Here is a 26,136-nt window from a genome sequence, read left to right on the forward strand (position 1 = left end):
TCCTCCCCGTGGACGGCACCATCTGAGCCCTCCCGCGGAGGGTCTTAGGGACCACCGATGCTGCCGTGTGTATCCGCATTTTCCCAGTGAGGAAAAGGAGGTTCAGCAGGTGGGGAAGCAGTCAGCCAGGCCCGGCCCACTCACCTGCACACCTGCCTGGCAAGGAGAGGGGAGAGTAGCCGCCTGCCCCCACTTGCCCCAGCTCCTTCCAGAGGGCGGGAAGAGTGGCAAGGGTGCCCATCCGATGGCATCCACCCCGCCCCCCGCCCCCGTGGCCGAGCTCCCAGCGGCAGCTAGTGCAGCAGCAGCCGCGGAGGCCTGCCTGGGGTGGGAGGGCTCCCTGGTCACCTGTGGGACTCAGCAGCCTGGGAAGAAGGAAGGAGTGTACTTCAGCTATTGTTTGCTGTGACGTTGGCAGGGAGCAGCCACGCTGTCAGGGCCCCAAGGGGTGCCGGGGGAGTTTCAGCCCATCTGACGTGGCCACTCTGCTAAGCTAACATTTGCCTTGCAGAAATCAAGGTCCCAACCTATTTCAACACAGAGTTAGCGTGTGCTGGAACTCAGCCCTGGATCCCGCTGCCCTTGATTAACTTCCTCTTGCACTCACTTTGTCCCAATACACCGCTCTGCAGAGACAGATGTCCCTGTTAACCCCCTTGAAAGGGGGGAACAGAGGTAAAGGTGCAAGGCCCATCCCCACCTCCCTGCTGTTAAGCCTCTGGAATGGAGGCCCTCATGTTCTTGGCCCTTGGTAGCCTGGTGTGCAGGAGAGGGGTCTAGGCCCACAGTCGAGCCAAAGGTCATGGAGGCTGGGCTCTGAGTCACAGGTCCACGGCGGTTAAGCTTCCTTGCCCTCCCTGACCATCACATCTTCACCAACCCGGAGTCCAGGCAGAGTGAGCACCTGACAACATACCGTTGATGCCTATACCAGAGCAGCAGGTGTGAACTGGGCGGTCCTGGGCCTGTCGGGCAAATGGGTGTCGGGCAACTGGCTACAGAGCACGCAGGGCCTGCACCAAGGGGGCATGCTGCCATGACCGCTGCTGCTGTCCTGAGGAAGCATCCTTCCCTTTGCCCGCTGCGTGTCACTCATTCTTTCTCCTCCTCCTCCCCGGCTCACAGAGGCTGCATACGAATGCTACCACCTCCCTGAAGGGCCACCTACAGGGGCTAGAGTCAGCCGCTCTCTCCTGAGGGCAAAGTTGTTAGTTCCTCATGCAAAGCTCCGTAACCGGAGCTGCAGTCCTGTTACCCAGAGCGCACCGGACACAGGGCTACACACTTGCCAGGACAATCGGCAGCCCCTCCCAGTAGCCTTCACTGTCCAAAGAAGGCTGCCACTGAGCACCTGCAAGGGGGGCTGGGCTGACCTGGGACGGAATCTAAGTACATGTTAGAGGCCAGGGTACCAAGAATGTCAAATGGCCCACTGATAGCTTTCTACCACACATAGAAATAACATTTGGGGTGTATTGAGTTAAATATACTATTAAAATTTATTTCATCTGTTTTCCCTTTAATGTAGCTCGTTGGAAGTTTAAGATTCCATACATGCCTGGCATATTCCCATCAGACAGCGCTGGTCTAGACACTGAACGCATCGTGGGAGGGGGTCAGGGGCCCCCCCCTATGCAGCAGCCCCGGCCTGGGGCTGTAGCTCCCTAGATTGCGTAGCTGACAACCAACCATTTCAGTGATTGTGGAAAGGAGCCTTTGGAGGGGTGGCCACAGTCTCAGTGTGGGTGAAGGCTGGTAGCCCACGGCCATGAGCCTCCCCCCTCACTCCTCCAGGGCATAAAGTAGCTGCAGTGAAATGGTTTGTTAAGTGGATGCTTGTAGGGCAGTCCTGCTCCACACCAGGTGCTCTGCTCAGCCTCTGACTCAAGCCCTTGGTCCTGGGTGCTGAGGCTGGGGGCATGGGAGGGCCCTGCTTGACTGAGCCTGGAGAGAGCAAGGGGCTGCCTCCATGAGACAGGGTTAGCTGAGTGGTCCAGGGAAAAAATGGATTATGGCTTCAGAAGTGTAAAGAGCTGGCAGGGAGGGCTTCTGGAAGAGGAGGCCATACAAGCGAGCAGGTCTGAATGGAGAGGAAGCGAACATGAGTTCCTTCAGGAGAGCGCAGGTCCAGGACAGAGAGAGCTGGGTGTTAAAGCGTGCTCTGTGGCCGCCATGGTGTGGAACGGCTGTTGGTGGTGTGTGGCCAGGCCAAGCATAAGGAGAGGGCGGCACCTCCGTGGGGGCAGCTGGGGTATAAAGCCAGCACTCATAGAGCCATCCCAGACCCCTGGGGTGCCTTGCAAGAACAAATCCACATGCAAGCTAAGCGTGAGCACGGCACCGACTCCTGTCTTGTCTCCGCATCTGCAAATGTGCCTGGCACCTGGCAAGCCTCAGAGAACTTTTTTTTCTTAATTGTCGAGCAAAGTGCTAAACATGTAAGGTGGTATAAGTGAGAGGGGTGTCCTAGAAAGCACAGGAAGAATGCTAATTCCATGTGAGTCAGGCCACAGAGATTCAGAGCCCTGTTAGCTGCAGCAGGGCCCTGGAAAGAACTGAGTGAGACCTCTTTCATGAAACTGTATGTTGAGCCCCTACTGTGTGCCAGGCACTGCTAGGAGCTGGGACTGTGGGTGTGGGACTGACAGGCCGGGCCTCTGCCCTGGGGAGCGTGGACACTGGGCAGCTGCCCCACGGGAGCAGCTGGCAAGACCTTGGTCCCACCTGCTGGTGACAGGGTAGAGCCAGGGATGGAGGAAAAGACGCATTGTGGCTGAAGCAAACAGAAGGTTCCGTAGTGGCAGGGGCAGAAACCTGGAGAGTGGGAGGTGGCATCGGGCGGGTGTGCCTTGCCCTGGGCTCTTCAGGCCCTGCACTTGATTTCTGAAAGCAAGGAAACGCTCTGGGGCTCCCCACCAGGAGTGACATCAGTTTGGCCTCCCCCTGCCTCTGGCAAGGTGCTATTGAGAGCCAGGAGCCCAGGAGGTGGCCTTGGGGCCCCAGGGGAGCAGTTAGGCTGCTGGATCAGACTGGTGGGGAGAGTTGAGCCTCAGGTGACTCCCGAGGGCAGGACCCAGCTCTCTGGCTGCCAGTTGCGTCTGCAGCCCCCCTGCACAGCACCGGCACCCACACATCAGCCAAAGGAGCACACAAGGCAGGACGGCGAGAGCCCGAGCGTCTGTGGGGACTTGTTTCAGGCGTGAACTTGGAGGCCTGGGGGATTGCGGATTGGGAAGACAAAGGGCCGAGGTAGAACACAGAAGAACCCCAGATTTGCCCGTTTCCTAGTGCCAGGCTGGCTGCAGCACTAAACTCCCCAGCATTGACGTTGCTGTCTGGAAAGTGATGCTGCCGCGCCAGGGAGTCTCCTTGGATTGTTATGAGAACGTGGACCAGGAGAGTCACCGGCCCTGGCTCAAATGGGTGCACTTGGAAAAGTCACCTGCCTCTAGAAGCCCCAGCTTCCCCATCTGTAAAACGGGATGATAACACAGTGAAGGGAGGACCGTGAGCAATTTGTGAGCTGCAGACTAAGTGATGGAAATCCCCATGGGACCACCTGCTTGCCAAGAGGGGGCACTGGCTGGATGCTGCCAGCAGGGGGAGGCAGAGAGCCTCCTCCGAGTCCACGGGCCCAGCAAGCTGGCCTGGGGAACTTGGGCATCAGGGACACCCTGGGCTCCTGTAGGATCTGGCCCCGGTGCAGCAGGACGAACATCACCCCCAGATGCGGTCCTCGCCAGGGGGTTATTCATCTCCGGACTCCCCCTGCCACCGGGAGCAGGGTTGGTCTGCTGAACACAGCAGGTGCTCCATAAACCCTCCCTGAGTTGGGCTTGATGGCACAACAGAGAATGTGTATTTCTCGAGCTCTGTGCTCGGTGATTTCCTCCTCACATCTCTAGAGTCTGGAAAGTGTTTCTTTCCCATTAAGAACACCTGCATTCTGCATCACCCTGTCCCTGGCCGGATGTGGCCAGCGTCCTTCCCTTTTTTCTACCCTATAGACACAGAAACAAGGTAGAGAGCAAGTAACTTACTAAAGGTTACACTTTTCTAAGGCTCAATTTTTAAAATGAGGAAATGTCCAAACAGGGTGACTGAAGCTCAGTGTGGTGTGTTTACTTTGAGTGGAGCCGCACTCTGACCGTGGGTGCGATGCAATGTCATTGAAAACATAACTGGATTGGCGGTAAGTATGACCATAGAAAAGCATCGATTTGTGATAAGTGCTGATTACACATCGCAGGCTCTATGGTCCAGGAACATGTCCAGGGCTGTACGGAGAATGTTGAAAATCCAACCCCGAGATGCTTCGCACGGGCCCTATTGCACCGGGAAAAACGCTTTTATAGTACAAAAGCCGGGCGGGGAGGGCAACTGTGGCTACTGAATAGGGCTGCTGCCCGGCTGCAGGGAGACCTCGCAGGCGTACATGGGGAGAGCGACAGTGTTAGAACTCGTCCACCTGGACCACATTTCCTATTTGAAACACTTGGACAGAATAATCCTTTGGCACTGTGCCAGGGACCCCTGCTGTGGGGCGGTCCCATAAGGAGTGGCCCCAGGAAGCTCTCCAACCACTGTCCGTGGACAGCGCTGGGCTGTCCTCTGGCAGGGCTCCTGGGTGTGGTTTCTAGATCGCACCGGCCCATGAGAGACCCATCGCCGGTGTGCGGGGAGACTGGAGGGGCACTGGTGAAGGTGAGCGCCTCCACCGAGCCCAGTCTTGGCCCGCCGACATGCTCTGGAGGCTGCCGGTGGCCCACGGAGTGGCACTGAGCCTCGCGGGTGTCACAGCAGCCCTGCCAGTCTGTTTATTTATTATTATTATTTTTTAAAGATTTTATTTATTTATTCGACAGAGAGAGAGACAGCCAGCGAGAGAGGGAACACAAGCAGGGGGAGTGGGAGAGGAAGAAGCAGGCTCCCAGCGGAGGAGCCCGATGTGGGGCTCGATCCCAGAACGCCAGGATCACGCCCTGAGCCGAAGGCAGACGCTTAACAACTGCGCCACCCAGGCGCCCCCTGCCGGCCTGTTTAATCTGTGGGCACTGATGCCGTGCCCTCCTTGCCCTGGCCAGAAGGGGGCAGAGCCACATTTGGGGCTCACCATGGAAGAACAAGGAGCAAGATGCCACACGATACTGTGTCTCGGGTTTCCTGGGCGCTGACGGGTGCCTGGAGGCCACCTTGGTGGTTGAAACCCGTGCCGTCCAGTGTGGCGGGCATGAGCCATGCGTGGCAGCTGAGCACGTGGCCAGTCCACACTGAGATGTGCCGAAAGCCCGAAACACACACTGCGTCTCAAAGACATAATATAAAAGGTGGGGGGTGGGGAGAATGTAAACAATCTCATGAACTGAGTATGTCGATTCCATGTTGAGATGCTAATATTTTGGATATTTTGGATTATCTAAGAAGTATATTAATAAGCTTTTTTGGTTTCTTTTCACTTTTTTAATGTGGCTACTGAGATGTTTAAAGTTGCGTTTGTGGCTTGCATTACATGTCCGCTGGAAGACACAGCACTGAAGAAAGTCCCCGGTTCAAACCAGCAAAGGAAGGAAGCCTCAGGCCAGCGGCGGCTCTGGTGTTGGGTTCGTGGCTTTGAGCGTTGCAGAGCGCAAGCCTCCTGTGGAGGGAGAGGGCCGGCGGGCTGGGGCTGCTGGCGCTGTGGCCCCTGGGACATGCCTTTGGCCCTGGTTCTTCTGCTGGGGCTGCCTTCACAAGGCTCCGCAGAAGCGAATGTCCTCCCTTCCTGGAGGCTGGCGGCTGAGCCCCGGGAGCGGGCAGGGCTGGGCTGGCTCCTGCTGGGGCCTCGTCCTGCGCTTGCAGACGGCCGTGTCCTCCCACGTCCCACCTGGCGGCCCCAAATGCGTGTCTGTGGCCTCATCTCCTCACAAGGACACCGGCCCGGCTGGAGTAGGGTATAGCCAAACAACCTCACGCTACCTTGATGAGCTCTCCCAATACCGCCCATCCCAAGGTCCTGCAGCCTCGGGTCTCAAGGTAGAAATTCTGGGGGGAGCAAAGATGAGCCCTAACAGATGACCTAAGCCAGGGCCATGTCCTCTCTGGGAGGCCTGTGGTGTCCAAATGGGGATCCTTCCGAGGGTGGGACTGTCAGCATAGGCCAGCTCAGGGTGGACGTCGGGGAGTGAGGGCCAGGGTCGAGGGAGGGCCTGCTGGCTGTGGGGGCTCTGGAGTCAGGGAGCAGGTTTGGGCCCTAGGGAGAAAAACGGGTGGGACTCTCAGCCAGTGCTTCAGAGCCAGGCAGGTGGGGATGAGTCCCTGGGGAGGGGACTGCAGGGTGGGCAGGGTAGGACAGAGTCTGCGGCCAGCGGCTGGCCTCCCCCGGGCCCTCGTTCGCTGGGGCACAGGCAGGGCCCCGTCTCCCACATGCCTGGTGTAACGCTCCGAGGGCCCCTTCCTCCTCTGTGGGCTTCCTTCAAGCTGCCAGGGGCTCCGGCGACTCTGGGGAGCAGCAGGACCCCCAGGCCCACGCTGCCGCATCGGAGGATCCCACGACCCAACAAGCTTCTTGGAGACTTCAGACACCGCCGGGAGTTCTCTCCCTCTTCTAAAACAACACCTGAGATAAAACATAAACGAGGCCATTGTTGGAGTGGACGAATCGGTCACATTTAGCCCATTCAGAATGCCGTGCGACAGACACCCCCGTGCACCTCCACATTTCATGGCCCCACAGTTGCTCCCCAGACCCAGCGGGCAGGCCCTGGGGCCCCCACTCCGCCTTCTGTCTCTCTGGGCTCACCTGTTCGGGACAGTGAGGGGCCTTTGTGGCCGGTTCCTTGCACTCAGCCTCCTGTGGGTGACGTTTGGCCATGCTGTGCGTCGGGCCTCACTCCTCTTCAGGGCTGAATAATATTCCATCATGGGTACTCAGTCTGGGTTCTCCAGACAAACAGAAACAAGAGGCTGCACGTGTGTGTCAAGAGATTTCTGATCAGGAGCTGGCTCATAGGGTTATGGAGGCCGAGAATCCCAGCTCTGTGGTCAGCAAGCTGCGGCCCAGGGACAGTGGCTGCTGCAGGTTCAGAACCAGGAGAGCTGATGGTTAAGTTTTTGTCGCAAAGTCAGCAGGCTGGAGACCCAAGAAGAGCTGGTGCTCCAGTCCATCGTCAAAGGCAGGAGAAGCGCTGTGTTCCCGGACAAGTGTGAGGCAGGAGGACCTCCCTCTTACTCCGCCTTTTTGTGCTTTTCGGGCCGTCAGCTGATTGGGTGCGGCCCACCCACGCTGGGGACGGCTCTGCTTTACTCTGTGCACAGATTCAAGTGTTCCTCTCCAGAAGCACTCTCACATTGGCCACATGCTCCGGCCAAGCCGGTGCATGAAACGAGCCAGCGCGGCACGATCCTCCACGTTTTGTTGAGCCGTGCATCCGCTGGTGGGCGCTGGGCCGTTCCCACCTCCTGGCTGTTGCAAATCATGCCGCTGTGAGCAGGTGACTGTTTGGACTTGTTAGGTCCATTTCCACTTGCTTTGGGAGAAATCTAGGAGTGGCATCACAGGGCGCTGGGAGTTCGTGGGGCAGATTTCAGACTGGGTCTACTTTCCCGTACGCAACAGTTGGGCTGCTTACCATATTCCATTTCCTGGAACCTCTTGTCCCATCTATGTAGCCCAGGGCCTGACATTGTGCCGGGTGGGAATGAAGCCTCCAAACTCAGCGAGGAGATCTTGGGATCGCACTTGTGCTTGGGGAGGCCGGGCCTGCGGGGGCAGGCAGCTCTTTGCGGCAGAAGGGGACGTCAGACTTCCCCTCTATTCACCTGGTTTGAATCCACCAGACAGGGTGGAGCCAGGTGGAGGTAGGAGGGAGAAAGGGAGGCCTGAGTGGGTGCCTGGCAGGGGGCAGCCCTCTTCTGCAATACTCCCTCAGCTTCACAGAACCTTCCCCACTCGGTCACCCCCGTGCTGTCCATGGTGCCCCTGCTCAGACGCTTCTGTGGCCCCCTTTGTACTCCTGCCGGGGTCTGGATTCCCCACTGCAGCCTCTGGGCCCGTCCCCATGCACCCCCTGCCCGCAGCGGGCTCCCGGCTGCCATCCCTAGGTTAAGTGGTGCCCCGCCCCTCTGACCGAGACAGATGGGGGAGCCCGAAGCCTGCTGTCCCGACAGCCACATCCCCCCAGACCCAGGAGGCCCCTGCAGTGGGGTCGCGTGTGCCCAGCACGGGGCCTGGCCCACACAGGTGCAGAGACACTGCAGAAGCTCTGAGGGGCCGGGGCTGGGTGGTCTACATCACTCCCCATCAGAAGGGCCAGAGGAATTGCTGGTTCCCTCGGAGTAGAACAGCCTGCCCTCCCTCCCTCCCTCCAAGAAACAGAGCCAATGCCACAACCAGGTTTAGCAAAATCGGGAGAACCATCAGCATTACTTTTATTGCAAATCAGTTAACAAAAAAAGATGAAAAAAAAATACAGCATTTTCATCACCTACAGTTTTGCACGTAGATAACTTTTTAAAAAAGTTTCCTTTTTCTGTAAACTACACTCTATTTTTACAAAACACAGTAAGAATCAACACCTTAGGGCTGGTCTGGTCATGCCCACTTGGGATGGCACAACACTGCCCCCGGCAAGGCCGGGGGGCTGCCTGGAGGAGGCAGCAAGGAGCCTTCCCCAGGTTTGCTCTTCAGAGCTACGGTCCAGGCGGCTGCAGGTCAGGTTGCCAGGACTGGGTCGTGAGCAGAGCCATGTTCTGACAACCCTCGTCAGCATGACCCCTGACAGACTTGTTCATTCAGATTTTTTAAACAAAATCCACCTTTAAAAATGTATTTACAGACATTTACTTCGCCACAGGCTTATACTTGATATTGCAAGAATCTGCTCCTTCCCCGGGCACACGGCCCCCCCCCCCCCCGGGCCGGGAGGGGTGGCCCTCGAGCTGGCTCCCGAGGCCCCGGGGGCACCGTCTCAGCGGCTCGCACCCTTGAGCTGCACCGTCTCTGTGAACCGAGGCCGGACACGGCCGTGTTTCTCCAAAGCCTGGACAGAGGTTGCCCTGGGAAGTCTCTCGTGAAAACAGGGCCGTGAGCTGAGCCCGGGCCCAGTGCTGCCGGTCCATCGGGGTGGCCCAGGCAGTGTCTTTCCCCAGAAAAGAGTAGGACTCCTCCGCATGGCGTCCCAGGTGGGTGCCCCACAGAGACTCCTCACTCTCACACAATGCGTCCACATCCAGGCCGGGGTGGGGGCAGAGGGGCTCCTAGAAGGAACAGGAACTCACAAGACCAACCAACAACCATGTAATACTGAACCCGAAACAAAGATTCATGATCGGTACCATGAAATGTGCTCTTGGGACACCCCAAGAGCACATCTTTAAAAGCATGTTTTCAAAAAAATCATTTAAAAAAACCACCAGAATGTATAAACCACATCATTTTACATTTTACGTTCCTATCTCAGGTGCAAATTAACGCACGTGCCAAAGGTCTGGCGAAGCTTCTCTCTTGTTGTCTGTGTCTACGCGCACCTCCCCCCACAAAGCAGGTGGTACGGTCGGGGGCGGGGGCATCCGGGACTCGGCAGCCGGCCCAGGCACCCTGGCGGCTTTCTGGACAATGCTCGTTCAAACCTACCTTCCCCAACATCGTTTCTTTTTGGATTTTGAAGGGGAAAAAAAAATCAATAAATAAACGGCATTTATAAATCATGAATCTTTGTTTATATTTTACAAAGACGTAACAATATCATAAGTAGAAAATCATGGTGGAGAACTAGTTTATTTTCTTGGAACAGATAAAAGTTGTTACCTGGAGCCATAGAAAACATTACGTATAAATAAAAAGGCAGTGTTTCCTTGTAAAATAAAAGTACATAAATAAATACTAAAAAAAAAATTAAAATCCTTGTCCTTTTATTTTGTATAAAAACATGTTTCTTAAGAAAAGGCCCCTCTGGTCCGTCCGGGTGTCTGTGCAGAGCACGCACGCGCCCAGCAGGGCTTGGGAAAGGAAGCGCAGGGTCCCGCCGGGGCGCCGGCTGTTTACTTGAGCGCCTCCGGAATGTGGGCGATGTGGGACTGCGTGCTGGTGGGCGGGCTGGAGATGCCCTCAGACCAGTCAGAGACGTGGGAATGCGGCGACGAGCTGGACCACTGGTCCGGGGACTCCGGGGACGGGGTGAGGAAGGGGTGCTCAGGCACCTGGAGCTGGTGGCTGGGGGTGTTGTCCGCGGGCGAGGACGAGTAGCTGTGCTGCGAGGGCGGGGTCAGGAACTGAGCGGTGGTCATGGGCGGGGCCAGCGTGGCAGGCAGGGCCGTGGGCAGGGCCTGGCTGTCCGGCGGCAGGAGGGTGTGCACGGCCAGGCTGCTGGGGCCCAGCGGCTGCACGTCGGCCTGGCTTGGCTCCCCGCCCAGGAAGCTCCGGCCCATGTGGCCGCCGGCGGCCGAGCTCACGCCGAGGTGCGGCGGGGGTGGCTGCAGGCTCTGCGGCTGCGGGACGCCGGGCGGCTGCATCTGTAAGTTCTGCGGTGGCTGCTGCACCTGGGGCAGCGGCTGGGTCTGCAGCAGGTGCGGCTGGCCGGCCAGGCGCGTGCTGGGCAGGGCCTGGTAGCTCATTGCCTGGGACAGCGCCGCCGTGGTGGAGAGGCCGGCGTGCAGCGGGCCCATCATGCCGTGCTGCAGGGCGGGGGCCTGTGTGCCCAGGGGGCCCGACGCCACGCTCCCTCGCAGTGGGTTGTACTGGTTCGGCACCAGGCCGTTCTGCAGCCGGGACAGCCACTCACACTGGCCGTTCAGGCCTGCGGCCCCGCCCACGGTGAAATTCACGGTGCCACCGCCGCCCCCGCCGCTGGCAGTGCCCAGGACGGCGCCGGTGCTAGAGGCCACGGGCAGGTGGGAGAGCCGCGGCGGCCCCGCCTCGAAGGCCAGCCGGCCACCCGCACCCAGCGCTGCCATCTCGGGCTTGGCAGCCACGCTCAGGTGGCCAACACCCAGGTGGGCGTCAGGCATGCCGGGCAAGTGGCCGAGGGGCACGGACGGGGACTGCTGGAATGGAGAGGACAGGAGGGGCGGCGAGGCCACGTCCGACAGGTAGCCGTGGGGCGACTCAAGGGAGTCCACGGGTGACAGCACGCTCGAGCTGTCCAGCAGGCAGCCCTTGCCGTCCTGGGATTTCTTCCTGCGTGCCTTGAGGTCCTTGGCCTCCTTGCCGCCACAGGCCAGGCCCTTGGTGCTGGGCTTGCGGGCCTTCTTGCCTGGCACGGCCGGCTTGAGGTTGCCCAGGTAGCCGTTGGGCGAGCAGAGCGGTGGGGACAGGGTAGGCGCGCCGCCCAGGGCGGTGCCGTGCAGCTGGGGGCTGCGCACCAGGCTGTACTCGTCCAGCAGCCGCACGATGTCGTGGTGCATTCGCTCCTGCGCGATGTCGCGGGGTAGGCGGTCCATGTGGTCTGTGATGTCCCGGTTGGCAAAGTGGTCCAGCAGCACCTTGGCGGTCTCGTAGCTGCCCTCCCGAGCAGCCAGGAACAGGGGTGTCTCCTCCTGGGAACGGACGAGGGGCAGGTGAGGGGGTTGCCCGCACCCACGCCCCGTCTCCAGAGGGAACACCGCAGGACGCTCATGCTGGGCCTGTCCCGTAAGTCCGCCATTAGCGGACCGGATTAGGTCCCACAAACAGCCTGGAAACCTACATCCTGAGACCCATACCCAGGCAGTCTGTGGGACCCCGTATTCTAAAGCACCAGGACTTCACCTGTGTGGGGACCCAGACCCGCGGGAAATCTACAACTGCGGCCTCTCTCTTGCCTCCAGAACAGCACAGCCACAAACAGTGCAGCGATTTCAGGGGCTTCAGGTGCCCTGACGTGTGTCCTTCGGCACTAGACTGCGAGTGCCCCATCCCAGATGGCCCCCAAGTGAGCCTGACGCCTCCGCGCCTTCCGGGAGCCTCAGTTTCCCTGTCTGCCACACACCCCCGTGAGGCTGCTACGTGGCCAGACGGCGGTGAGCGTGTGGCCTGATGGCGCGTCCCTGGCTCACACAGGCTTTGGCCACGGCCCGATGCCCTTCTGGCAGTCCCTGCCTCTCTGAGGCTCGGTTCCCCTGTGGGAGGTGGGGTCACACCTCGGCCCACAGGGGACTCAGGAATGCCTGGGTCCAACGGCCGCTGTGTCGCTGGGAAGGAAGGAGGGAGACCCAGGCGGGATCAGGGCGATTTGGGCAGGGCTTGGCACCAAGGAGCTGGGCTGCCTGCCTGCACCCTCTGAGCACCCAAAGCTCAGACTGGAGCTTTCTTCGCGCTGGGGACACGCCGCGGCAGCAGTGGGCAAGACGCACAGACACGCAGCGGCTCCACGTGCAGGAAGGCGGCTGCTCCCCTCCACATCCGGGGGCCTCACAATGTGCCAAGCCCCACAGCCCCCAACGCACAGCGGTCCTCTACCACCCGCATCAACCCTCCCTGCCCGGTGACCGCCGCGCACAGAGGGTGCGGGGACGCTCATGCTGATGCAGGATGGCCACGGCCAAGCCATGCGCTGAGCCAAGCTGCGCATGCTTGCTTGGAGCCGTCTGTAAGCCGCGGACGTGGGCGGAAGAGCGAGCGATGCACGGGCACCAAGCTCGCGGCTCCTCACGGGGACTCCCCAGGTTAGGAGTCAGAGCCCAGGGGTTTACGTCAGGGGCTCGGGGCTGCCGGGTGGAGGGACTGGCCAGCCCGGCCCGGCCCACCTTGTTGTTCTGCATGTCCTTGTTGGCCCCGTTCTTCAGGAGCACGACGGCAGCCTCCACGTTATTCACGGCAGCGGCCCAGTGCAGGGCAGACTTGCCTGCGTGGGGAAGCAGAGGGCAGGTTGGGGCAGCCCGGGTGGCAGCAGGCCCCGTCCTCTGTGGGCTGGGCCGCCACCTGGCTTACCCAGGTCATCCACGGCATTGACGTCGGCGTGCGAGTTGATCAGGTCTTCCAGCATGCCCTCGACGGCCAGGCGGGCAGCCAGGATCAGCGGCGTCGTGCCGTCATGCATGCGGGCGTCCAGGTCCGTGGCTCGGTTCCGGATGAGAATCTAGACAACAGGGAAGGTCTGAGGCTGCCGGCCTGGAACTGATGCCTGGGGCCCAATCCACAACACCACAGAGCCCCCCATGGGGTCCGCACGGCCCTAGCCGGTGTGGACGACGGGAGGAGCGCAGGAAGGGAGGAGCTCCGCCAGCCACGGCTAGGAGGGCCAGGGGCCGGGGCGCTGGCTTGCGCTGCCTACACAGACCGGTCCCCTTGGTGCCCAAGTGCGGCCTCCTCTCAGCCTTGCCCTGGGCCTGGCTGCTGCTGCCACCCCAGGACACACAGGGGTTAAGTCCCTGTCTGGCCACAGTGGGCGGACCCACGCCTGGACCACAGACTCAGAACCACTGAGCTACGTGGTGTCCTTCCAGGACACAGAAGCACAGGTAGTCCTTCAGACGCTGCTGCGCCCCGGGTCACAGGCGGGAAGGATGGGCACTGTCCACTGGTGGGCGAAGGGGCAGGGCGCCAGGCAGTGTTCAGGGCTGGCCTCACCCACGAAATGCCCACGGGAATTGATGTGTCTGTACGCCAGCAAGGCTGTCCGAGCAAACACAGCCAGAGCCTGCCTCCAGAGGCTCGTTTACCCGGTTCTCCCTCAGCTAGCCTCACTTCCTTACTGCTCCAGGAGCGCGACGCACTACAAGCCATTACATTAGCAGCTGTGTGATGACTCCCCCAGTCCATGCCCCACCTTGTCTGCCTGCTCAGAGCAGGGCGGCTCAGAGCCTGGGGACTCGTGGCAGGGGACCAGCCGGTGGCTTGCAAAGGCAGCTTGTGCGCTGACAATCCCCGAGACCTAGACATCCAATTCCCTCTACCCACGCTATCCCTGTGCTCCCAGCGAGGCCAAAGCCCCAGGTTCGCTGCAGCAAGCAGCAGCCCCGAGACCCTCCGCACTGCCACGAGCTACGCCTCCAGCCGAGGCTGCTGTGGAGCAGGGAGGCCACACAGGCTGCCACGGTGGGACCAGGAGGTGGTGTCGGGTCAGGGTGCAGAGGCCCTGCCCTCCTGCCACTCGCACTTAGGCTCTACTTGCTGTTGGGAATCTGGAGCCCCGTGAGCCGTCGCCAGCCTGGACCAGGACGCAGGCAGGCGGGCCAGGGGCACCGGCAGGGCACGTGGGGCAGCAGCTGCCCACCTGGAAGACTCCCTGTGCGTCGGCAGACACGGCCGCGTGCAGCGGGGTACGTCCCATGTTGTCCTGGATGTTGGCATCTGCGCTGGCTTCCAGCAGGCGCTTGGCTGCATCGGAGCGCGAGTAGCGGGCAGCCAGGTGCAGGGCGGTCTCGCCAGTGCGGTCCGTCTGGTTGTGCAGGCTGGCCCCCTGGTAGATGAAGTCCGAGATGACAGCCGGCGCGTCCTCCTCCTCCTCGCTGTTGCCCGTCTCCAGGCCCCCTCCGCTGCAGGACGCGATCATGAGGGGTGTGAAGCCATCTGGGCGAAAGCAGGGACAGGGCTCCGTCAGAAGGTGGGTCCCGGCAGTGGCACCGGTGCATGTGTCGATGGTCCCGAGCTGGTGGGCAGCCATGTGGACGCGTGGCCCAGCCCGTGGCACCCTGCACCCGTGGCTGTGCCACCTGGGGCCAACAACAACCTGAGCTTCCCAAGGGACAGAGCCAAGTCCTGCTGCTAACTGGCTGGTGGGCAAAGGTGACCCCGCGGCTCTGCCTCCTGACCTGCCTGAGATCTTCACCGATAACCCACCTGAGAAGAGACCACGTAAGAAACGCGTGGCTGGGAAATCAGTTCCTCACACGTTTCAGGAGAAGAAATTACCTTGATGGGCAGAGAGCCTCCCCCAGGACAGAGCTGGCTAAGAGCAGAGCGTCTCCTGGGACCATCTCCCTGGACGCCCCACCCTGCGCCCAGGAGGGAGCACACCTTGCCCGCCCAGTGCTCGGCTTCCGGAGTACTGAGCCCGGCGGGCTGCTGGACAAAGAGGACCTGAACCTGAGCGCCTCGGGGGCGGCGCGGTGGCCGGCTGCGCACCTACCTGGCCCTCGGACATTGACGTCCATGCAGTCAGCGTCCGCTTCGCCCTGGGGCGGTGTGGGGGCCATGGCCGACACGCGCAGGTCGGCAGCGTCCAGGTGCTGCTGGGTCCACTGCCGGTGGTCTGTCTGGTCGTCCAGGTCAGGAAGAACCACCGGCTCTTCGAACTGAGGAAGGGGTGAGTGGAGGGCCCCGTCACATGGGGCCCGGGCAGGGGGGGGCTCCCAGGGAGGCCCAGGAGCCCACGGACTCACCCGGAACTTCTTGGCCTCCAGGTCCTCGTCACCCCACTCATTCTGGTTATCATCCATGAGAGCGCCGTCTGAGGCGTTCTTCAGGGGCCTGGAGGCAGCAGGGTGGGGAAGCGAGACTGAGCGGGGCTCCCCTGAGCCTGCAGCTCAGGCGGCCGCCCCGTGTCCTCGGACCGTGCGAGGTGAGGCCCTTGGGTCTGCAGGGGGTGGGCCCCGCTTCCCCCAGTCCCCCCAGAGGCTGCGGTGGCATCCACTAACTTGAGGCCCACGGAGTCCTCGCCGAGGGGCTCCCGCCGCTTCTTCTTGCTGGCCTCTGACACCTTGAAGCCTTCGGGGAACCAGAGCTGTCCATGCTGCCGCCGGCGCTTGCGGGACAACAGCACCCCGCAGCCCACGAAGAAGAGCAGCACAAAGGCGGCCACGGCCACGTACATGAAGTGCAGCTGCGGGGGCGGGGGTGGCTCCACGGTCTCACCTGTGGGCGTCCGGACATCAGGCGGCGGCTACGCGGCAGGCCGGCAGCCGGGGGGCAGCGGACTGGCTCCGCGGCTGGGCGCCTCCTCACCCGCTCTCCTCCATCCCGCCCCCCAAAATAAGGTCATTTTCTACGCGATTAATCAGAATTGCAAACTATTGCTAAATTCTCTCCTGCACCAGCCGACTATCTGGAGACGGCTTTTACTTTTTTCTCCTTTAAGGGAAAAGGATTAGCCAACTTCAAATCACTGCACTTGCATTGAGCTGTTAAGACAAAGGATTTAGGGGGATTTTCGAGATACAAACTTCAACACTTCACATGACACCGATCAATTCTTCTCTCTCTCTCTTTTTTAAAAAAGCTGCAATGATTTTGAAATAATACCCAACAAAGAAAAATCAGGGGAATGACTGGGGGTAGAAGAAGGCTCCCACTTTCTGGCAGATGTGTCCGTCCCCTGGGCCAGCCACACCGACAGCTGTCACTACGGGTAGGGAGGGCGCACCAGGCAGAAAATCCCACAAAAGTGCTTCCTGCGCTCTGGATGGCATGACACGCACCCGTGGGTGGAAAATGGCACAAAGAACAAGAACATTTGGGGGGGGATTGGGAGACATGCCCCCTCCCAGGTAGACTTTCCTTAGAAGCCAGTAAACAGTCCCCCAGGGAGCAGGGCTGGGGCGGGCCACTCACTCTGCACGGCCTCGATCTTATAAGGGATGTTGAGGCTCCCCAGCGAGGCGAGTGCACCCAGGAAGGCAGCCACGTCCGTGGCGCTCTGGAAACATTGTGAGGACGACTGGACACACTGCCGGTTGTCAATTTCCAGGTAGACGATGGATCTGGGGGAACACCCAGGTCGGGGGCTCAGACCTCAGGTTTACCCCTGCAGCTGCCCAGTTTACCCCTCGGGCCCATAGCATCGTCCCAATGGCGGGGGGGGGGGCACTCCCAGGATGGGAGAGGTGGCCTGGGGCTGCAGGGAGCCAAGCCTACACAGAAGCACCCCAGAGGTGGACAGTGTTCTCTCCAGCCCACCAAGCCCGGCCTGGCACACGTTAGGGCTGTGATACCTGAGACACCCCTCAAAGTGCTCTCCCAGCCAGCCCTGCTGCCCCCCAGCATCCCACTGGGAGCAGCAAGCATCCTTTTCCCGTGGCAGAAGGACAGAGATTTCAGGAGTCTAGTCCTTATCTGGGAGCTGACCCCAGGGGCTGGAGCACCTGCTTGGGGGGGGGGGGGTCAGGAGCTTGGGCAGGTGGGCCCAGGAAGTCCCCAGTCTCTTCAGATTCTCCGTCTCTTCCGCCAGCAAGTTGGGAGGGCCCAGGGGAGCCGGCTGGAGCAACTCACCCGCGGACGTCCATGGGGTCCAGCTCCCTGCGCCGGCGGCCGGCCCCACCACCCGGGAGCAGGGCGGCCTCCACGCGGTCCAGCAGGGCCCCAGGCGCGGCCCAGCCGTCCACCGCGCGCTTGATGGGGTGTTTGCGCAGCTCCTCCTCGTGGCCGTAGTACGGGAAGATCATGGGCTGGCCGTGCGCGTCGCGTTTGAACACCACGTTGGTGTGCAGCAGGCGGCTGAGCTCCCGCAGAAAATGCAGGGAGTTGTTGCGGAGCTGTGCGGGGGGTGTCAGCACCACCAGCACCAGCGCGCCGGCCGCCAGCCGCTCGGGCACGTGCTCCGCGCAGTCCAGCCCGTCCCACTCGCACTCGGCGCTGTTGCAGCCCTGGTCGCAGTGCCCGTCGCCAAAGTGGTCCTTGCAGTACTGGTCGTACAGGGGGCTGCCAAGGGATGCAGGCACGCTCAGGCCCCGCCCAGCCGCGCCCACCGGGAGGCCCCTCCCACAGCCCGGCTTGCGGCTTGCGCCCGCCTCCCCGCCTGTGCCCCGCCCCCAGCGCCCCCTCCCAGGGCTCCCCCCAACCCCGCACCTGCTCCCAGCCCAGAGCCCGGCCCCGCCCCCTCCCCGCCCCTCCCCGGTCCCAGCCCCGCCGCCTCACTTGCACTGGCCCTCGGCGCGCTGGCAGTCGAAGCCATCGAACAGGCAGCCGGCGGAGTTGCACTGGCTGTCGCAGCGGCCGTTGCTGAAGTACTTCCAGCACTGCAGCGACTGCGAGCAGTTCTGCCAGGGGTCGTTGAAGTTGAGCGAGCAGTCGCCGCCGTCCCAGCCGCACGCGTGGTTGTTGCAGGCCAGGCTGCACACCTTGTTGCCTGCCTCCTCCCGGCACTCAGGCAGCTCGCACGCCTCCTCGATCTGCGGAGGAGGGATGTCGAGGCCCAGGCCACCCCCGAAACTGTAGTCCAGGATGTGGCACAGGAGCCCGTTGAACTTGGCGGGGCACAGGCAGCGGTAGAAGGGGCTCTCCGCCGTGGGCTCGCAGCTGCCCTGGTTGTAGCAGGGGTTCCCGCCCACGCAGGGGCTGCCGGCAGGGAACTGGCACTCCGGGCCGGTGAAGGGGCCCAGGCACAGGCACGTGGGGCTGCGCGGGCCCGAGATGCACGTGCCGCCATTGAGGCAGTGCCGGCTCCCGCAGGCCCGCGCGTCGTTCTCGCAGGTGGCGCCCTCAAAGCCCTGTGGGGACGGGTGGGGCGTCAGGGGGCGCGCAGCCTGTGACTTGGGCAGCACAGTCCCCCACACGAAAGCCCACGGGTTGTCAGGGGCGCTCCAGGAGCGGGGAGGACACACAGGGCACAGCCCTGGCGGGCATGTGTCGCGGGGCTTGTCAGCACCCAGAGCAGTATGGACTGCCCCAGTGTGGGCTCACCCACTGTAACCCCTATGCGGAGAGGGGGAAGGGGCGTGGCCAGTCCCCAGACCTCTGTGCTCAGGACCTGAGACGCCTCTGAAAATAAACTCCCACCAGACAGCCTGGGTCTCAGAGCCAGAAGGATGAAGCCCAGCTCTGCCAGCCCCTACCCTCTGGTGCTGGGGGTGCGGTGGCAGTGAGGGGGCACTCTCCCACCACCCACAGACCAAGCAGCCCCCTGGGAGCACCTACCGCGGGACATTTGCAGATGAACCCGCGGGCGGTGTTGGAGGCCACAGCGCAAGTGCCCCCATTCTGGCAGGGCCTGCCCTTGCAGCCGTTGATGACCGACTCACAGCGGCGTCCTGCGGACGAGAGTGGGCGTGAGGGGCTGGCCCCACCCGGCCCGGCCCTTGCGCCGCCCCGTGACAGCACCCACCAGTGTGGCCCGCGCGGCACTCGCAGTAGAAGTCATTGACGCGCTGCACACAGTTCTGGGTGCCACGGGCATCACAGGGGTTGGACAGGCACTCGTTCACGTCGCCCTCACAGCGCTCCCCGACGAAGCCGGGCGGGCAGGCGCAGCTGTAGCCGCCCACCTGGTCCACGCAGGTGCCGTTGTTAAAGCACTTGGGGCCCCGGGAGACGGGGTCGATGGGGGGACTGCAGTCGTCCACGTTGACCTCACAGTGCACGCCTGCAGAAGTCCGGGCGCCATCAGGAAACTGCACCGGCCACGTGCTGGTGCTGATCCCTCCTGAGGGCACTCCCTCCAGCAAACGGTCAAGGTGGGACCACACAGACGCTCAGGAGAGAGGATGCGGCAACTGGGCTGCACCCCACACAGGCTGCCCTGTGCCAGTGGCCTGGCTGGGCTCCTTCCCTTGGCTTCTTCCCCACTCAGCCCCACAAGGCGGAGTGGAAGCCTGGACCGGGTCTAGCATGCTTGTGGCCAGTGCCTGATGCGCCCACTGGCCCCTGGGCCCCAGCCCTGTGGTGTAGCTAGTCCTTACCCTGTGTGCCCCGGGGACAGGAACACTTGTAGGTGTTGGTGAGGTCGATGCAGGTACCCCCATTCTGGCATGGCTGGGACAGACACTCGTTAATCTCCTCGGAGCAGTTCACCCCGTGGTACCCGGCCACACACTGTGCAGGGAAACAGAAAAGCGGTGGGAGCCTGTGGCTCAGTGGGAGGCTGAGATGCGACCCTCTGCACCCTGTGTGGGCCGACGGGGCCACACAAACTACCCTCTTGACCAGCGAATGCTTGCATTCCTCATACCCGGTCAAGCCAGAGGCAGACCCCCGCCCAGCGGACTCTGAGAAGGACCCTAGTAAGCTGAGAGTCACTGCCCATAGCATGGCCTAGAGCTTGTCTCGTGGAATAGAAATGGGGGCTTCGGGGCAGGTGTCAGCTGAGCCCAGAGGGAAACCCTATCCCATATTTCTGTGTAGTCTTCCTCTTCCACGCTCCACCACAGGATGCCTCCACCAAGCAGTCTTCCCTGATTATCACAGTCCTCCTCCCTTCCTGGGACTGCATCTGTTGGGTTCAGTCTTCCCTGCTGTGCTTGCTTGCAGCCTAGGGTGTGGCACACGGTGACACTCCCAGCAGACACCCCCTCCCCCCCAGGACAGGTGCCCACCTCACAGGAGTAGCCGCCCGGGTAGTCGGTGCAGGTGGCCCCGTTCTGGCAGGGGCTGGGCGAGCACTCGTCCACCTGGTCCTCGCAGTAGCTGCCTGTGTAACCCGCCTGGCAGCGGCAATGGTGGGTGTTGCCCGCGTCCATGCAGAGCCCCCCGTTCCGGCACAGGTGGGTGACGTTGATGTCTGTGGGGGAGGCAGGGGGCGGGGGCGTGAGGCCTCAGGCTGCAGGTGGGAGGGTCCCAGGGGGCGCCGGGTGGGCCGCAGCCGGTTACCTTGCCGCTGAGCGGCCACCTCGCAGGACACGTTGGGCACGTCGCAGTAGAGGCCGGTCCAGCCGCTGTGGCACTCACAGCGGTACAGGGTGTTGGTCTGCCAGCACTTGCCGCCATTCTTGCAGGGTGAGGAGTCGCACCAGCGCACGAGATTCTGGGGACAGCAGGGGTCGCCCGTACTCACACTCCCCACCCAGGCCCATCCCACCTGGCAGTGTGCAACATACATGGGCCAGAGAAGCCGGCGCCCAGGGCGAGCTGTGAGCCCATCCTACAGACGTGGAAGCTGAGGCCTGTGGGCTCCCCCTGCTCGGGTGCCGCCTGGGGCAAGGGGCAGGGGGCTCGCGCTCTTTCCCTGGGCCCTTGGCTAATCCAGATACGCCTTTCCTTGAAGGAAGATTTTTCTTTGGAAGTAAACTCCTCTGTTGGGAGTTTTTGTAACAGGTATCTTACGTTAAAATTTCAATAAAGATACAACTTTAATACTTTTGCGTATTTCCTATAAAAAAGCTGGTTTTTAGCTGTCTTTCTCCCCTGCTTCTTATTCTCGCTCCATAAACCTCTGCTCCTGACCCAAAAAGCCCTGCTCCCCACTTGAATTCTCTGGAGGCAGCACAGCCTTGGACCAGGCAGTGGGCTGGCAATCGGGATCCCCGGGAGCCCCGCGACCATGACCACCCAAGCCCTCCTAGCCTGGCTGTCATCTCACATGTCCACCAGCGGCGTGGGGCAGCTGCTGTGAGCGGGGTCTGGCAGGTGGCTGTGACGGCGCGCTGCGGGCTGGCACCCCGCCTTGGCCACCTCCTGCCGGGCCCCCTGCGGCCCACCTGCTCACCTGGCAGTTGAGGCCTGTGTAGCCCTGCGGACAGGTGCACTTGTACGTCCCATAGCTGTCCTGGCAGGTGCCACCATGCAGGCAGGGCCGCGAGTCGCACTCGTTGATGTCATGCTGGCAGTAGCTGCCCGTGAAGCCTGGCGGACACAGGCAGGTGAAGGAGTTGATACCGTCCACACAGGTGCCGCCATTGAAGCAGGAGCTGGGGATCCACAAGGAGCAGGGGAGAAGGGTGAGCGGGGGTGTGGGACCCTGCCTGGGCAGCTCCCCCCAACTAGACTGAAGGGGGAGGGGCCCGACAGCCGGGGGGGGGGGAGTGGCCTGGCTAACCTCAGGGAGGCCCCTAACACAGGGCCAGGGACCTCAGGCTCTCCCACCACCTGACACCCTCTCCCTCTGCCTTCATTACAGGTCCTGCTGAGAAGAACTTATAACACAGGTATGTGGCAGTGAATGGAAAAATGAGGAAGAAACCAGAGCCCGCATGGCTACCAGGGGAGAGGACTGTGTCGCAAACGAAGGACGAGAACACTGAGTGCAGAGTTTCCTGGCAGCCCAGGCAAAAAAGGAAACAAGATGGGTCACAGAGTTAACGCTGTGGGATAGAGGGGGGCGCACCCGTTCTTCAGGAGAAACCGCCAGGACTCTTGAGTTCTCACGCTGCCCAACGGACAAACGCCCTTTGAGGATACAGCGGACACTACCTGACTGGACGGGCAGCGAGAGCCGGCTAGGAGGATGCCCGTGGGGTGCACCGGCCCTGCGCCTGGCCCCCCGGCCTGCCCCCCTGCGGCCTGGGTCGCCCCGCGCGGCACTCGCCTCTCTGTGCAGTCGGGCGTGTTGTTCTCGCAGTGGATCCCGCTGAAGCCCGCGGGGCAGGTGCACGTGTAGCTGTCCACGCAGTCCGTGCAGTTGGCGCCGTGGCGGCATGGGTTGCTGGCGCACTCGTTGATGTCCTCCTCGCAGAAGGCCCCCTGGAAGCCGGGCAGGCAGTCGCAGAAAGCCGTGTTGACGCCGTCGGTGCAGGAGCCGCCGTTGTGGCACGGGTCTGGGAGGGGACGGGAAGGCAGGCCTGAGGGTGGCTGAGGGCTGGCACCACTGCCACTACCGCGGGCCAAAGCTGGGGGCCCATGCTCGCTTGCCCCAGGCTGCAGGGTCACAACCTCCCTGCTTGCTTGGTGGCACCAGACAAGACGCTTGGTTTCTTGGGTCTCAGTGTCCTCTGACCCAGTGTCGGGGGTTGAGGGCCTGCTCCTCGGTGGGTCACAACAAGGACCGACAAGGGCATGCTGGGCGGGGCCAGAACCCACTGGGAAGTGCCGTCCGTCCGGCTCGGGACGGTTCTGGGGCCACCCGGGACCACCCTGCCCGGTCCACGTGAGGTTACCCCCAGCACCTGTGCAGCGTGACCTGGGCATGCCCCCAGACACTGCCACAACTGTCTTCCCATCGGATGCCAGCCAGCTCCCTGCCCCATGGCCGCCCAGGATGCCGCAGGCCCGAGAGCCACTCACTCGGCCGGCAGTCGTCCACGTCCGTCTCGCAGTCGTGGCCCGTGTAGCCCGCGTGACAGTGGCAGCGGTAGCCACCGTTGGTGTTCTGACAGGAGGCGCCGTGGTGGCACGGGCTCTTCACACACTCGTTAACGTCCACCTCGCAGGTCTGTCCTGGGGGACGGGCATGTAGGTTCAGCCCCCGCCTCCAGGCCTCTCCCCCATTCTCCCAGCGGTGGGCCTCCTGTGCTCCAGGACTGTCCTCTGGGGCCCCCCAGGGAGGAAGGGCTCTCCGACTCGCGAACCCGAACTCGGGCCAAGCAGATGATAGAAATTCAGGGTGGGAAGGGCCCGTTTCTGCTTCCAGAATTCCCCGCAGGTGGCTCTGCTAGCCGCTGGCTCATCTCCAGGCCGGGCCTGGGGGCAGGGGGCCTCACCTTGCCAGCCCGTGGGGCAGATGCAGGAGAAACTCTCATAGTCCTCTGACTCCTTGCACGCGCCCCCGTTTCTGCAGGGGCCGGGGGCACACGGGGCCAGCACCACCTCACATGTGGCTCCTAAGAGAAGGGAGACGAGTACTGAGATCCAGGGATCCCTGGCCCGGAGGGTCCACGCCCCATGGCAGCTCCCAATGCTGGCCCCATGGCGGGTGAATGGTGCTGCACTGGGACCCTGGGCAAGCTCCTGGCTGGTCAGAACGCAGACCAAGGGCCTGAAGACAAACCACAGGGACTCCCAGCACCAAAATGGTCCCTGCAGGATATAGCCTGGGCCTCAACCCCTCGGGAGCAGACTGGCAGCCCCCCACCACATCACGGGGCCCAGCCTGCTTCCAGCCCCACACCCTCTCCCGGTCTCTAGGAGGCCTGGGAGCTCTTGCCAAGGGCTCTGTACCACGGGCAGCCAGTGCCTAGTCACAGAGGCCACGGAAGCCACTGAGCAGAGGCTGGACAGCAGGGGAGGGGCCCCAGAGGCACAGGACCTCGGCACAGGGAAGAGGATCTCGCTAGAAACGTGTCACACTGGGGTGACTTTCCTCCATGAGAGCCCAGCGGACAGCCTTCCTGTTTACAGCCGTGGGGGCTGATTCCCGGGGAAGAAAGGAAGCGCTATCTTCCCCGTGGCCCATTATCTCCCTGGGCTGCTGGGGTGATTTTCCAGAGCCTTTCTTTCTATCTGTTTCCACGGTGACCTAGGCAGGCAGGAAATTCGCCAGAATTTCCGACAATTGTGCAGAGGGAAGCAGGAAGTGGGCAGACGGGAAGCGGGTCAGCACAGGCCGGCTCCTCCCCACCAGGCCCGCCAGCCTCTGATACTGCCTCCGAAAGGGACCCGTGTGCCCCCAGCAAGGGGGCCCCTGGGCGGCGACCAGCCAGGAGCCTCCTCACCGATGCAAAAGAGAAAATCCAGGCCTCCAGCGTCGGTCAAAGAAAATACCATGCTGGCCACAGGCTGCCTAACGTCATGGGGTCGCCAGTCCAGGCCCGGGCCCCCACCCCTCCTGCCTGGCCAGACAGGGCGGCCTCCGGACCTCCAGGCTCGTCAGCAGGGCCTAAAACCATCCCCAGTGGCAGTGCCCTCTGCCCACTCCCAGTGGGACCCAGTGGCAGGAGTGGTGGTGGACGTTTGTTTCCTAGCGCTCTCCTCCACAGAGGGGACCATGTCCTGTGATCCTGTTGGCCAGGCCCACGACGGACGCCGGGACACCCAGGGAAACGCCTCCCGCCTCTGCTCAGCGCTCACAGAGGGCTCCTTGTTCCCCGACACAAAGAAGGCCTGCCATCAAAGGGATCCCTCAAGCCCGGCCAGCAAGGTTGTGGGGGGCAGCTTGGCCCCCAGGGGCCCATGCTGTGTGGACACCAGGCCGTGGAGACCAACAGCCCAGGCCCAGCCCCTGGCTGTGCGGCGGAGGACCCAACCTCCCGGGTGGGCTGGCCGGCGAAACCTGCTGTTTGGGACAGACTCCTATTAACAACGTCTCCCTGGCGTCCTGTACATTTGCTGTGAGTCTGGCAAGGACGCCAGCGGGGGGAGGCCCGAGTGTGGGCAGGCCTAGCCTCAAGGTGGAAAGCGGGACCCAACGGCGTGCTCACTGAGCCACATGGCCAGGCCAGCCCCGGGAAAGCCCCCGCTGTGCCATGCCACGCCTCCCGTGGCTGCCCGGCCCCGCCCTCACCTGTGTAGGGCAGCGGACAGTTGCACTTGTACCCGGCCACATCATCGATGCACGAGCCCTGGTTCAGGCACGGGTTGGACGCACACTCGTTGATGTTGGTTTGGCAGTTGGGGCCTGGAGAGAGAGCGCCAGCGGTCGGCATGCCCATCCCCACGGGGCTGTGGCAGGATCCACTGCAGGACCCTCGTCGTCGCCTGGGCTGCAGCCAGAGCCCCGCGCTGCGCCCACCCCGGCAGCAGCTGGCGCCCATGGCGGGAGGGAGGCACCGCGGGTCGCCCCAGAGCCCCCCGCCCGGCCCGGCTCGCTCACCACTGAAGCCCTCGCGGCAGGTGCACACGTAGCCGCTGGTCATGTCCCTGCAGGCGCCACCGTTGGCACACGGGTTGGACTCACACTCGTTGTTGTTCACGTCACAGTTGGCGCCGCTCCACCCGGGGTCACAGTCACACTTGTACCTGCACAGGGGACCGCAGGGTGGTTCACGCGCGCCCACGCTCCCGTCTCCACCGCCACCCTGCGGTCTGACGGCACAGAGGGGCTGATCCCCTCCGACCCTCGGAGCCCTTAAAAGGGGGGTAATAGCACCCCCTCACCTGAGACAGGGGTTACACTACCTCTGGGACAGCGCCTGGCCCAGGGCAGCGGTCAGACCACCCACCACTCAGCCACCACGTGGCCTTGAGCAGAGACCAAGGGCTCCCTGCCCACGTCAACACCCCACGTCCATAGGGCAGCGCTGGGCGCGGAGCAGGTGTCAGAGACAAAGCGAGCGTCGGCCGCCCCGTGCCCTCGCCCCGCCGATGCCGCGTGAGGTTCTCCCACACCAGCCAGGTCCCCAGCTCTCAGGACCCCAGCTGAGTGTCCTACAACCCAAAGGCTGGTGTCAGCACAGAGGCCACAGGAGACGGGCTGGGGCACACACGTGGCGCCCAGGTCAGATGCCCATCACGTGGCCAGGCTGTCACCCATAAACTGGGGGTCCCAAGACCCTGTCCTCGGGACAGAGGACGTGTGAGAACGGTGCGCAGAACTTCAGAGGAAGAGCGTGTGTGCCGGGTTAGTGGTTTATCACACAGGCTGAACCTCAGGAGCGACTGAATGGGAGAGACGCACAGGACGAGGCACGGGGGAGGCCAGGCCTCCCGTGGTCTGGGCGCCACCTCCCAGTGCCTCCACGTGCCTTCCGCCCGGAAGCTCTCCCAACCCCTGCGCTGACACC

General features: G+C 62.4%; 2 protein-coding genes across 2 annotated transcripts in view; both read right to left on the bottom strand.

Annotated features, from left to right (window-relative positions):
- Window positions 1-405, bottom strand: part of SEC16A (SEC16 homolog A, endoplasmic reticulum export factor) — a 33,647-nt gene extending 33,242 nt beyond the window's left edge. Inside the window, exon 1 of the mRNA XM_048223239.2 lies at window positions 145-405. The gene's annotated coding sequence lies outside the window, so the exon portion shown is untranslated. The remainder of the gene's footprint in view (window positions 1-144) is intronic.
- Window positions 406-8,381: 7,976 nt separating this feature from the next.
- The window catches only part of NOTCH1 (notch receptor 1), a 44,521-nt gene continuing 26,766 nt past the window's right edge, over window positions 8,382-26,136 (bottom strand). Inside the window, exons 14-34 of the mRNA XM_026490209.4 lie at window positions 25,227-25,372; window positions 24,918-25,031; window positions 23,179-23,298; window positions 22,763-22,915; window positions 22,068-22,296; window positions 21,249-21,450; window positions 20,414-20,567; window positions 20,140-20,324; window positions 19,507-19,639; window positions 18,933-19,190; window positions 18,746-18,858; window positions 17,747-18,318; window positions 17,102-17,530; window positions 16,445-16,593; window positions 15,532-15,748; window positions 15,277-15,364; window positions 15,024-15,189; window positions 14,169-14,464; window positions 12,884-13,031; window positions 12,700-12,797; window positions 8,382-11,511 (exon numbers count right to left, since the gene is read on the bottom strand). Coding sequence (XP_026345994.2) covers window positions 10,018-11,511; window positions 12,700-12,797; window positions 12,884-13,031; window positions 14,169-14,464; window positions 15,024-15,189; window positions 15,277-15,364; window positions 15,532-15,748; window positions 16,445-16,593; window positions 17,102-17,530; window positions 17,747-18,318; window positions 18,746-18,858; window positions 18,933-19,190; window positions 19,507-19,639; window positions 20,140-20,324; window positions 20,414-20,567; window positions 21,249-21,450; window positions 22,068-22,296; window positions 22,763-22,915; window positions 23,179-23,298; window positions 24,918-25,031; window positions 25,227-25,372 — 5,464 coding nt within the window. The 3' untranslated portion in view covers window positions 8,382-10,017. The remainder of the gene's footprint in view (window positions 11,512-12,699; window positions 12,798-12,883; window positions 13,032-14,168; window positions 14,465-15,023; window positions 15,190-15,276; window positions 15,365-15,531; window positions 15,749-16,444; window positions 16,594-17,101; window positions 17,531-17,746; window positions 18,319-18,745; window positions 18,859-18,932; window positions 19,191-19,506; window positions 19,640-20,139; window positions 20,325-20,413; window positions 20,568-21,248; window positions 21,451-22,067; window positions 22,297-22,762; window positions 22,916-23,178; window positions 23,299-24,917; window positions 25,032-25,226; window positions 25,373-26,136) is intronic.

The sequence above is a fragment of the Ursus arctos genome, unplaced genomic scaffold (genome assembly GCF_023065955.2).
Source record: "Ursus arctos isolate Adak ecotype North America unplaced genomic scaffold, UrsArc2.0 scaffold_18, whole genome shotgun sequence".
NCBI lineage: Eukaryota > Metazoa > Chordata > Mammalia > Carnivora > Ursidae > Ursus > Ursus arctos.